General features: G+C 40.3%; 1 protein-coding gene across 9 annotated transcripts in view; it reads left to right on the top strand.

The window, feature by feature from the left end:
• The first annotated feature begins 271 nt into the window (after nt 1-271).
• Nucleotides 272-13,636, top strand: part of NR1H4 (nuclear receptor subfamily 1 group H member 4) — a 48,526-nt gene continuing 35,161 nt past the window's right edge. For 4 of the 9 annotated variants that reach the window (XM_032645733.1, XM_032645729.1, XM_032645732.1 and 1 more), the window contains exon 1: nt 8,548-8,656. In XM_032645733.1, coding sequence (XP_032501624.1) covers nt 8,548-8,656 — 109 coding nt within the window. Of the gene's footprint in view, nt 351-8,525; nt 8,657-13,636 lie in introns of those variants that run through there. The other 5 variants (XM_032645734.1, XM_032645731.1, XM_032645730.1 and 2 more) reach the window with 2 other exon arrangements.

Below are 13,636 nucleotides of genomic sequence, written 5' to 3'. Positions count from 1 at the left end.
CATATGGTGTTTTCCCACTTAGATATTTGGAAGTCCAAATGAGGTGTAAAAATGGTAAATGTTGAGGAAAGATATGTACAGAAAAGCTATGATAAAATGTCTACAAAGGGAGCCACACGTGCTTTTTAAAATTAGCTTGCTCTCTCTCTCTCCCTCTCTTTCATAATCACCTCCCTACCCTTCCCAAACACTCTATGTATTTATTTACCTTTCAGGGGATTTTTTTGAAGACCACCATAACGAAGATACATTCTCAAACAGAAAAGTTTGGATGGGATCAAAAATGAATCTCATTGAACACTCCCACTTACCTGCCACAGATGAATTTTCTCTTTCTGACAATTTATTTGGTAAGTTGTCAAGTTCATTTGAATATTAGTAAAAACAAACTGCAATTTGGACATACATAAGAAAAAAAACCTGACTAAGTCCAACAGAGAGTCCAGAACATTTTTTTGTTCCTTCTAAGTACTCAATAGATGTTAGCTGCTACGCAAGGTTAGAGGTAAATCGGACCTTGGATTCATTGAATCTAATGATCTTCTGTTTTATAGATGAAGACTGCAAGACTCAGAGAGCTTTGTGACTTGGCCAAGGCCATGAGGCTAGGTAATTAACAGAGCTGGGAGTAGAAATGCATTCTTGTTCTAGGGCTAATTCTAGTATTATTATAGCCTGTACTAAATTATGAAATCATGATTCTTATGGTTTAATATTATACCTATTAAAGTCTGAAGTTACTTAGGTTATAGCTCTGCGATAGGTTTCCTTTCCAGCATTCTTCTGGTGCTGGGGGAAATGTGGCACAGTGTCAGGATTAGTCATTTAAGATGGACTGAGGACAAATTGTACTAAGTTGTTTTCAGTAGATCTGTAACTAGATGATACCATAAAATTATCTATTGCTCCACTTTATGCATTTATAAAATAACATCTCATTATAAAGAGTCTGAATTGAGAACATCAGCAAAATGCCGGCAGGGGCAATATTTTGGGTGGGGCAGGGCAGCTTTCTGCCACGCTTAAAATAATTCCCTTCTGCATTATAACTCTGCTGGGAGGCTTGGATGCTCCAGGTTTTTCACTCTATATTAATATATCAACCATGATTGATGATGATAGTGAAAATGCAAACACTTGAAATTCACAAAATTCAATGTGTTAAGACACGATCCCCTATTTGGTTGCAGAAAGCCCTGGGAGACATTAATCAATAGCTTATACGATTACCTACCAGTCATTAGCTTTAGTGTGCAATGATTTATCAGGTCATTTCCAAGGAGGGGTCATTATTTTATTATATATTTACATGTCTACCAGCCGCCATTCAGTATAAGAGTATATAAGGGCAGTGACTGTATTTTATCAATCCTAGTATGTACTTGATAAATAAGAATCAAATAATAAATAATAGAGGGAAGGAGAAAAGAGGTTTAGGGGGAAAAAAGATGTTTATCAGTAACTCTCAGAGAGATCAAAGGCAGTAGTTATTATTTATGCAATGCTAGTTCTCAGACATACTTGCTACATCTTATTCCTTCCAGTTGGCTTCTCTTCATCCCGTGGATACAGTCAAGGGCAGTGGGACACCTACCTCCTGTCTGGACACTTGACCATTTGCTCCTGGCCTACCCTTCTATGGGTCCTTAAAAAAAATCAATGTATGGACATCTTTATAATTTGTGACCTACCCATCAGAACTCACAGGATGATTAGGACTGTAGGTGCATATCACAGAGTAAAGAAAATTACTCTTGAGATGATTTTTTTCACATATAAACTCCATTTCCTGCTCTGAAATTTTACAACTGCATGTGGATGGCTACAATTTCTTCCAACCAGACATTGAACACTGACCATATGCTGGATGTTAGAATAAAGCAGGGAAGAAGACAGGAAAAGAAACAGGCAAAGGAATGAGTAAATGAAATAATATCAGGTAGTGGTAAGTGTTATGGAAACAACAAAGCAGGGTGATGTCATAGTGTCTGGAAGAATGAGACTGCTGTAACCGGTGTGGTCAGGGGAGGCCTCTGGGGAGTTGACAACTGAGCTGAGAAAGACAGAGCCAAAAAGAACATTCTAGGTGGAAGAAATAGCAAATGCAAAGGCCCAACGTCTAGAATGACTTGGAAGGGCCTTGTCTTCTCATTTTTATTTAGGCAAGTCGAAAGAGTCTAGAGAACTGGCTCTGGACCCCATATTTCCATTAATCAGCGCTGGTAAAAGGAGATTATTAGGCTGGGAATTCTAGGACAACCTAGAATTAGCACTTGAGTCCACAAATTGCTACAGTTTTTGTGTCAGGAAGTGGCGATTTGGACCCAGTGGTACTCACCTGACATGACATGACTTTCAAGGTGGTCCTGGGCATGGTCCCCCTTCCTGCAGGTTACTCTAAGTGCCATAATTAAATCCCAAGACACTGGGATTTAATTTAAGACATTGAGAAGGTGACATAAAGATTACTCAACAAATACTGATGGGCACTCACTAATGGGCAGTGGAGACACTAATGACCTCTTGAGTGAGGCCTTTCAGCTGCTTCTAGAGAGGGCTGTGGACCCCTCACTCTCTAAAGGCTTTGCTCAAGAAGGGGAAGCATCTCCACCCATATAAATGGTTACCCTGAAAAGCAGAGTCTGAGGCAATGACTTGTGTGCAGACAGTTTATGTGAGAGGTCATCCCAGGGAGCAGAAGCAAAGGACTGGGGTGATGAGACAGGGAAGGAGGGAAAACCAAGACGAGATGAATTATGAAGATCGCTGCTGTGGGCGATTCCACTGGGAGAAGCCGAAAGAATTGTCCACTGAGGCACCGGGCATGGGGGCAGTTATTAACCGACCTCTGGCTCCCGTTGGTTGAGGGTCGCCCTTGGGGGCATTAACTTCCCTGCACTTCTGGGCTGTGCTTCTGCTGCTCCCAATGGAATCAAGCCAGCTGGTCTCCTGTGGCCTTGGAGAAGCTCTGGGAAGAAAGCAAAGAGATGTGCAGCAGAGTGCCAATGTGAAGTGAGTCTGAGCTTGCACGTGATTATCTGCTACAGCTGCAGCTGAAATGAGAGGTGGGTCCAAGGATGTGCGTCATCACCAGAGGGGCTGCCACACGGTATTAATGTGATTTCCCCCCAAAATCAATTGGAATGTTTAAAGGAAAGCTAAGATGGGTGGGGTGGTAGGTGAGGGGAAAAGGTGGAGATTTGCTCTATAGCTCTGTTTTCTTAGGCTGGCCCTTGTAGAAAAGAAGGAAAGAAACTTAGAATAGAATTACGGAGATGGGGCTGGAGTCACCTTGTGAGGTCCTTTAACTTATTCTGCTGACACACATCCCTAACAAATCCAGATGGGAATCTAGTTCATTGGTAACTCAATCCACATGCAGAATGCAGGATGGAAGGACATGGTGACCTAAGAGAGACAAGTCTGCTTTCCTTTGGGAGATCCTGAGAGCCAGGAAACTTGGTCAAAGATTAATTTAGTGGGTTAATAAAGGCTTCTCTGATGAATGAAGAAGGCAGGGTCTTATGCAATTAGTGCGTAATAAAAGGTAATAATGACAAAGTCCACAGCTTCCCGTGGTTTAACATAGTGAATAGGTAGAATGTGGCATGTTAATTAAAATCTGTGTATCCTTTTAGCAAATTGTGGTTTAAGAACTAAAAAAAAAAAAAAAAAATCACAGAATTTTAAAGACTCAGTAAGTAGAAAAGCATTCTAATAATAGCACAGGATAAGCAAGAAAAGGTACGATCTTATGTTCCCGTACCAAACGTTTTCAGTACAATGGGTCCAGTTCCTTTAGCTTGGTGATACTGGCAAACGTTCAATGAATGTGAGTGGAAATAAGCAATGAAATTGAAAGAAATAAAGTCTCAGTTGCCTCTGAGACTCTCTAAACTTCAGTTCTCTCCCCTGTAAAATGGGAATAATAATGACATTCACTTCACAGTTTGTTGGAGGATTGAATGGCTGTGTGGAAAGTGTTCTGTAAATCTCAAGGCATCATAAAGCAGTATCGCTACTCCAGGGTTTGAAATGTAGTTGTTATTATTTAAGTTGTTAGAATGATAAACACCACTCTACGGATTAAAGGGAGGAAATTCTGTTAATCTTACCATTGTTGAGTGCTAAGAATTTTCAAGGAGCCAACAAAAACCAATAATATGGAACTAAATTTCTGGGTGCTCTAAGAAAAAAACACATGTTCTATCTCACCGTGGCATTACAGCATTGCTAACAACAGCTATGGAATCCACGTTTTTGTATAACTTTTATTTTTGTTTCTAGTAGTCTTTCCAAAGCCCCATTCTGAATGAGGCCTAGCAAGGGGCAGGAGGGCAGATTCTATATAATCCTATTCACTCGCGCTTCATTTCCTTTAGCTACTTCTCATAACGTTATGCTTTTCTCAGCTGTTGATGCTTATTTTCTCTGGGTAGCTTTATTTTTATTGGAATCTGGTTCTTGCCTATGTCTTTTGCTTAAATTAAAAGAATCTTTCAGATGTTACAGAATCAGCTGGATGTTTTAAAATACAATGAAAGGTCTTGAGATGCAGGGTTGTGTAATATTTCTGACATTTGATTTCAAGTCTTTTTCCATCGCACTGAGTTTAACACAAGTGAATATAGTTCTGACTCGATGGGCCAATCAAAGCCAAAAGTTTCCAGAAGATGGAAAGATACCGCTGTCTCAGACAAAATGGAGCATTGCTTTAGCATAATTTAAATATTTTGTCACTACCATTTCTTATCCATATCTCTTCCACAGATTGAAGCAGCCTCTAAGATTTTTTACTAATTCCCTGTGGCTTTGGTTTTTGCTCTCCCAGGATTCTCAGATGTGGTGCTCTTGTTAGTGAGGTTAAGAAATGGGAGAAGGAAAAGAAATATCAGAAGGGCCTTTCCTTATGACAACATAAATTACTGCTTCTTTTAGATGGGGCATGCATAGTTTGGAAAATGCATGCAATGAGGTGCATGTTGGCCAGCTAGTGGGCAAATCCGTTGCCATCCAGAGCATGGCTCTCAACCTTGCAGGCTAAGAAACAGGTCTCAGGGGCTCTCAGAATAACCAAACTGAGAAAGGTTGACTATGAAAACAGACTGCAAATTTATACATTTACAGTGATAAAAAAAATTGGGATCATAACAGCTACCATTTCTTGAGTGCTTTCTATATGTCAGGCGTCATGCTAAGCACATTTTACATTTGTTAGTGGACTCTCATTCGATCCCATCTCTGCCATTTACTGGTATGTGGTCGTAGGCAAATTCTTTAACTTTGTGCAAGTTACTTGTCTTATTTAATAGAATTCTCAGAAGAATGCCTGGCACATTGTAAGTACTCTGTAACTATTTGCCATTAATATTAATTCTCATAACACTCCTATAAGGTAGATACCATTACTATTCCCCTTTTACTGCTGAGAAAATGGAGATTTAAAGATGTTAAAGAATCTGCTGAATTTCCATAGATAGTAAGTAGACAACCAAATTATGGTCAGGATAAGGAATCGGAATTGGATGATTACGGATTCAGGTTAAGAGAACACTCCTGTTCACCTTCTCAGTGGAGAAGGTCTTTCCAGTGAGATTATTTCACTCAAAGTCTGTTAGCCAAGTCTATTCTCAGGGACAGTTCTCAGAAAAGCATTGCCAGCATTTGCTCTGGGACTTCCCTAATTTTTATAGCATCATATCTAACGCCCCTCCTTGCCGTGACTGACATTTTATTCACTTTGCCCCAAGTACCGTCTACAACGGTGCTGTCCAATAGAACTTTCTGTGGTGATAAAAATGTTCCAGATTTACTTTGTCTAATGCAGTAACCACTAATCACACGTGGCTACTGATCTCTTAAAATGGGACTAGTGTAACTGAGGAACTGATTCTAATTTTACATAATTTAAATTAACTTAAATTTAAGTAGCCATACATGGTTAGTGGCTACTGTTTCAAACAGCACAGACTTGTAGGAGAAAAATGTACCTTGGGAAAAAAAAATAGCACGAAGCAGTTGGTCCTCACTGCAAAAGAAGCAAAGGGATTCAATCAGTCTTATTATGAGAACATCCTGTGTGAATTTCACTCAGCAACAAGGGTCTCCTGGATCAGGTAAGTTATCCTGCTCATTTCTTTTTTAGTATTGAAGTTTCTGAGGGCAACAGACAGTCTCATCTGTCTGACCAGTGAAAAACTCAGTAGAGAATTCTTGAAATATAAAATTCAGAGACAGGGGCTTCCCTGGTGGCGCAGTGGTTGAGAGTCCGCCTGCCGATGCAGGGGATACGGGTTCGTGCCCCCGTCCGGGAGGATCCCGCATGCCGCAGAGCGGCTGGGCCCGTGAGCCATGGCCGCTGAGCCTGCGCGTCTGGAGCCTGTGCTCCGCAACGGGAGAGGCCACAACAGTGAGAGGTACGCGTACAGCAAAAAAAAAAAAAAAATTCAGAGACAGTTTGTCCTGGTTCTTAGCCTTTGGGTAGCTCTTCCAGCTTAGAGTACCTCAAGGCAAGTATAGCTCTTGGGTTGTGAGGAGGGGAGAATGAGGTCAGAAGTAAACTGAGGATTGAGAACAGCTTTGCAAATGGTGATTCTTGGTTGAGCAATCAAAGCTGAAATACACCTAGGAACCATCACTCTTTCCTTTTTCTTGACAATTAGGGCAAGTGTGCTTTAGTTTTTCCACCACAAGGTTTTGAGTGAGAAGACCTTGGTTAAAGCCTTTTTGCTTCATCCCTTAATAGCTGGGTGACTTTAGACAAATCATTTAACTTCACTGAGTTGACCTTCCATGTCTGTAAAATAGGGTAAGAGATAGTGGGCATCATAAATTATAACTTCCTCAAAGGGTGCAAGTAAGGATCAGATGAGATAATGCATGTAGAACCACCTTGTAAACCCGTAAAGGCTGTAGAAATGGCTTAGCAGTGATTATCACATTTATATAGATCACATTTGCCTTTTAAAACTGCTTTCACACTTATTATGTGATTTTTTCTTCACAACGGGTCCATGAAGGAAGTAGAGCAGGAATTATTATCTCTGTTTTACCATCTGTTGATGTAGACAAATGAGGTCCGCAGAAGCTGAGAGACTGTCCTAAGGTGACACAGTGTATTTGGTTGCATTATCCCTAAGCTCAACCCTGGACCTACTGAGTCCTATTCTGAAGCCCTCCCTTCCAAAAAATACCCAACAGTCACAAGCTTGGTATCCACAAGTTATGCTGCAGAAATTATTCCTGCTCAGGAAGCAAGCCACCCTACAACAAGAGTCCAAGGCTAAATAATTATAATATCAGTATGATGATGGTGGGTAGCCACACACTCTGCTAAGCATTTAATAAATATTATTTTATTTAATCCTCATAATAACTCTATGAGGTCGCATGATTATCAGTCCCATTTTACAGATGAGGAAATTGAGGCATAAAATGGTTCGGCTAGGGGCAGGACAGCAATAAAGACGCAGACATAGAGAATGGACTTGAGGACACGGGGAGGGGGAAGGGTAAGCTGAGACGAAGTGAGAGAGTGGCATGGACATGTATACACTACCAAATGTAAAATAGATAGCTAGTGGGAAGCAGCCGCATAGCACAGGGAGATCAGCGTGTGCTTTGTGACCACCCAGAGGGGTGGGATAGGGAGGGTGGGAGGGAGACGCAAGAGGGAGGGGTTATGTGGATATATGTATATGTATAGCTGATTCACTTTGTTATATAGCAGCGACTAACACAACAGTGTAAAGCAATTATACTCCATTAAAGATGTTAAAAAAAGAAAAGAAAATGGTTCAGGAGTTCGTCCATGGTCTGCAGAGCTAGTGAGTGCCAAGGGAGCCTACATGTATTAGTTTGCTAAGGCTGCTGTAATAAAATACCACAGACTGGGTGGCTTAAATGACAGAAATGTATTGTTTTACCATTCTGGAGGCTAGAAGTCCAAAATCAAGGTGTTAGCTGGGTGGGTTCTTTCTGAAGGCTGAGAGGGACGGATCTGTTCCTGGCCTCTCTTCCTGGCTTGTAGATGACTTTTTCCTTGTGTATCTTCACATTGTCTTTTCTCTATGAGTTTCTGTCTCTGAAATACAAATTTCCCATTTGTATAAGGACACCGGTCCTATGGGATTAGGAGGGGACACACTTCCACCCATAACACTGGATATAAACCCAGATTAGTTTACCTCACGCTGTTAAGTATTATGCTTTAATGCTTCCTGACATTACAAAATTATATCAATCTGTATCCTTTTGAGAGGAACGAATGTCAAGACGTAGAACATGGCATTTACCCCCAAATCCACTTTTAGAGCCACTGAACAAAAATCTGCCCTCTAAAAATTCCTAAATTGGAACGTGCTCCCCAAAAATGTTTATCTAAGAGCCTGGTTTCCAGCTTACTAGGCAATTTGGCATCGAGGACTTTTCTCATAAACATTTACAAATATTCTGCTCGGTAATGAAGTTAATCAGTAAACCCCACAACCTCTGGCCTCTGTCACTCCTTACCTAGTCTCATTTTCAGTTGCTGTGAGTAAGCTAAGAATGGTAATGCAGTTTCCGGAGTTAGAAAATCCAGGTCAAATTAGTCCTTGTCACAGCTGCACGTCGTTGGGATTTGCCATGGAAATGATGAGCATGAAGCCTGCTAAAGGTAGGCGGAGGTTCTCAGATGCTGGCGGTGGGGCTTCTGCCACTGGACTGAGGAAACATGGGGCACTTTTGCTTGAGATTCCAGTAACAGATCTCTGTCAAAGGTGGCTCAGTCAGAACCAGAAGACTGGGGTGAGAAGCTGGGGTGGTGTGATTTCTATAGGGTTCCAGGCAGGTGTGTATTTCATTGAGACTAAATCTAAGTGTGTTTTCCCTATAATTCTTCACTGGATAGTGTGTAAAATTAGCACCATTCTTCCAAGTTAAACACTAGGCAGTTCTAGCATTAATGCCTTGGACACTTGAAAAAACCTTTTAAAGTACATGATTTCATGAAGTGTTTTTAAAATGGCAAGTCTCAGATCCCAGTGGGTCATGATATCTATTTTGTGACTTGTGACCAGCATTAAAAATTTAGAATAGAATAGAATAGGAATACAATAGAAATGTCAGAGTGCCCGTCAAGAGGTAAGGATAAGTGTTATTTCACGGAAATTTTGTTTCAATTATTTATACATATGTATAAGTGTGTATGGGGTAATGATATAAGATTTATTTCAAACTATGCATTGTGATGAGAAAAATAAAAAGAGATAAAAAACATTAATTTACTGAACTAGTTTCACAGTAAATTTCTCCCAATAGTCAATGGAAAATCAGATAAGTAGAGTTTACCCTTAAGCCCGTTTTGTTTTCTCTGAAGTAAAATATAGATTATAATTAAAACATAAACAGTATAATATAATGTTGTCTGTTTTAATATTTTTTTCAGAATAGAATCTTACCTTTTGAATTTCCAGCTAAAAGTGAAAGTCAAATCATTTTCATAATAATTACAATTTTGAACATATTTCTGGTTGTAGACTTGGCAGCACGTTATTTTGTTTAAATGTATTGTTTAAAAATGATTGACACTGTATTTTTTTTAAAATTAATTTATTTATTGATCTTGGCTGCATTGGGTCTTTGTTGCTGCATGCGGGCTTTCTCTAGTTGTGGCCAGCCGGGGCTACTCTTCCTTATGGTGCGTGGGCTTCTCATTGCGGTGGCTTCTCTTGTTGCAGAGCACGGGCTCTAGGCGAGCGGGCTTCAGAAGTTGTGGCATGCAGGCTCAGTAGTTGTGACCCACGGGCTCTAGAGCACCAGCTCTGTAGTTGTGGTGCACGGGCTTATTCGCTCCACGGCATGTGGGATCTTCCTGGACAGGGGCTCGAACCCATGTCCCTTGCATTGGCAGGTGGATTCTTAACCACTGCACCACCAGGGAAGCCCCTGACACTGTATTTAGAGATGGAAATTAGTTGGAAGGCTGCGGAAGTACATTTTCCATCGTTTCAATTTAATAAGCATTTATTAAAGATTTACACTGTGTCAGGCTTTTTGTAAGGTGCCAGGAATGAAGGAGAAAAGGGAATGTAATATATAGTAATCTAATGTATTCCCCAGGAGTTCACAGACTAACCACCACAACAAAAATGTATTGAGGGGCTTCCCTGGTGGCGCAGTGGTTGAGAGTCCGCCTGCCGATGCAGGGGACACGGGTTCGTGCCCCGGTCCGAGAAGATCCAACATGCCGCGGAGCGGCTGGGCCCGTGAGCCATGGCCGCTGAGCCTGCGCGTCCGGAGCCTGTGCTCCGCAACCGGAGAGGCCACAGCAGTGAGAGGCCCGTGTACCGCAAAAAAAAAAAAAGTATTGAATGTTTATGCTTAGGCACTATGCAGTTTACATTCTTTGTCTTAGTTTAGCTTTATTGCAACCTTTCACCTAGATACTATATTTTGTTTCAATTACTATATTATCCCAGCTTTTCTTTAAAAAAGTTTTATTGAAGTATAGCTGCTTTACAATGTTGTGTTAGTTTCTGCTGTACAGCAGTGAATCAGCTATAGGTGTGCATATAGCCCCTCTTTTTTGGATTTCCTTCCCATTTAGGTCACCACAGAGCACTGAGTAGAGTTCCCTGTGCTGTACAGTAGGTTCTCATTAGTTATCTATTTTATACATAGTAGTGTATTATATGATCCTGGCTTTATAGAGGAAGGAACAGAAGCTTAAAGAAGTTCAATGTCTTTCCCAAGTTCACACATCTAGCAAGTTGCAGGCGAACTGAATCCAGGTTTGTCTACACAGAAGTGCTTGTAATGAGTATGTCCTACCACCTCAAATGATATAGCATGAAAGATAAGCCTGTAAACCAACAAAAATGATGGTACATGCTTCTGAGTGCTGCAGTAGAGTGTGTACAGAGGGTAGGAGAGATTAATTCTACCTAGGAAAACTGGGACAGGCCTGACAGAGGAGGTGATGGGTTGACAAACCAGGTGGGGAGAGGCACCAACATCACAAAGGCCTGGCACCAGGAACGGCACACAACTTCATAAACCAAGTCATATCATCTGTTAAGAAACCATGGATTGGGAAATAAAGGAAGGCCGAGAAGGCAATTTTTCCATTCATGAAACATTTCAACAAACATTCATGAGACATTTACTAGAATCAGCGTTGTGCCAGGGATGAAAAACTGGATATAATCTGAACCCTTTATCGGGCTCATCAGAAACTAACTGTGGGTTTATGAAGAAGTGCCATCCTTTGTACGTGAACCTGATTCTCCCATTTGGGTACACAGTGTTCTGGTCACAAACTCCTTAGAGCTGCGCTGTCGGATATGGCAGTCATATTAAATAGCCACATGTAGCTATTTAATTTTAAATTTTAATTATTTAAAGTTACATAAAATGAAAAATTCATTTCCTCATTATTACTAGCTATGTTTCAAATGTTCAATATTCCATATGGTTAGTGGCTACCATGTTGAAAGGTATAGAATGCTTGCATCTCAGAAGTTTCCCTTCGATGGTACTCCTTTAGAGAAATTATTAAATGCTGCCAAATGACCCTCTACCCAGAAAAATGTTGCTTCCCTTTACAGGGGGTCCCAGCCTCTCCTGGAGTCCATTCAAGTGTTCGCATTTAAGAACTCTTCCCTAAACTCCCATGGAGAATTTCTGTTATAAAGAAATCCAAATTCTCCTATTTCTTGATAAACTGATTCTTTAAAAAATCACTCATAAATTGCATTAAAATAGAAATGAATTTACCTTTTCCGAAAGTACACTCTAAAGTTGACCTACCTTTGCCCTCTCCACATCTTATGCTCTGTCAGAAAATTCTGTATTTGCTTACTTGGCTTTATCCCAGCCCTTGACATACTCCCACCCCTCCCCACCCCAAATACACAAACAAGAGAAAGTCTGGGGCCTCTTCTATCTGTTTTCTGTCTGTCTGTCACTGTTGTGTCCTCGGAACCTAGGACAGTGTCAGGCAAATTGTAGGTGTTCAATATATTTATGAGTGAAAGAAGTATCCTATAACTTATAGCATCAAAACAGACTGATGTGTATTAATATTTACTAATTAACTATCATTACAATCAAGATTTTGCTAGGTTCTTTAGGAAACAAACATGTCTTTTTATGGCACTCCACTTATCAAAACTTTTTCTCAGAAACTGTATCTTATACTCAGAATTACCTTATGAGATAGCGAGCCTGGATGTTAGTAGCCCCATTTTACAGAAGAAACAGAAAAATGTTAGGCAGTTGTTCAATGTCTCACAGTCATTTAATGGAAGCTATTCTTGTCCCACCATTTTGGAGGATGTTGTCCATGCTGGGGTTTTTTATTGTAAGTTGCCTGTATATTTATTGTCTCTACTCTGTGGAAATTTGGTGGGAACACCGTGAAATACTAGAAGTGGATGTGCTTTGGGAATAGAGGCATTATTTAATAATATTGTGTACTGATCTCATAGTCTTACCCTGTTTTGTGTTGTTTTCATATAGTAGAATTGATGTCTTTGTGAAAGCGTTCCATTTTAATTGAGATGATTCCAGATATTGATAACATGATTTGACTTGAGTTGGGACTCCATTGTGTCTCTTGACTATTAAAAGATTTTTTGAAATAATGCTCGGAGATCTTGGAATTGTCTTGTGAGGAGAAAACAACTACACATTTCCTTAGATTCTACAGAATCCAGATTCTCTCATTAATTGATTGTGTGACTTCAGGCAAGTTGCTTAACTTTACTAGACCTGTAGATGGAGAGAAACTGGGGCTGGGGGTGGGGATGGGAAGTTGAGTGAGGGTAAGATGGGTCGGAGAATAAAATCTAGATGAAACGGATGATTTTAATGCTTTTAGCTCTTTTCAGTTGTATTCACTCCAGAAATTTTAACCATACTTAGATATTAAATAGATCAAGATTTTGCTCATATTTTAGCTTCTCTTTTTTCTGTAATAATTCCATATTTTTATATTTTTCCATTCTGCAGTCATAAGACAAAGCCCCATTGCCAAAATTTTTTGACTGTCAGATATACTGACTCAGTGCTGGTTTTGTATGGTTAAGTTGGGCATGAAAGAAACAAAATTGATTTTGCACAGATATTGTATCCTTTGTGTTCCGTCAGTGATTTCCTGTATCAATGCAGAAAGCATTTTATTTTAAACAAACATTTAACATACATATTCTCCACTTTGCGTTGTGGAAAGGCCCTGAATTCTAATGCCCATAAACTGTTGGTCATACACTTATAGAGGCTTTAGACATAAAGAAGAACTATAACGTCATGCAGCATGGAGTCTTCTCTTTACAGATAAGTAAAGGGAGGGCCATGAAGGGTAGATAAGTACTATACAACTGGGTTCAGACACCCAGGGACCTAGGTTTAGGGAAGACTTCCCAAGAGAAGCTATACTTAAAGGGAAATTTAGAGGTAAGTGGAGAATAGTGAGATAACGTTCTTGGAGGAGATGGCTGTTGAAGAAAGTTCCGGGCTCAGGAAACAGCATGTGGGAAAGGTCCTGAGTCTGGAAGCAGCAAGCCATATTTAAGGAATATGGAAGTCGGAACATGGGAAATGGCTGGAAAAGAAAGAAAGGGTAAGATCATGCAGAGTCTCGCAGGCCTAGCTA

This window comes from Phocoena sinus, chromosome 10 (assembly GCF_008692025.1).
Source record: "Phocoena sinus isolate mPhoSin1 chromosome 10, mPhoSin1.pri, whole genome shotgun sequence".
NCBI lineage: Eukaryota > Metazoa > Chordata > Mammalia > Artiodactyla > Phocoenidae > Phocoena > Phocoena sinus.
The sequence above is the reverse complement of the archived record's forward strand: the minus strand, read 5'-3'. Positions and strand labels throughout refer to the sequence as shown.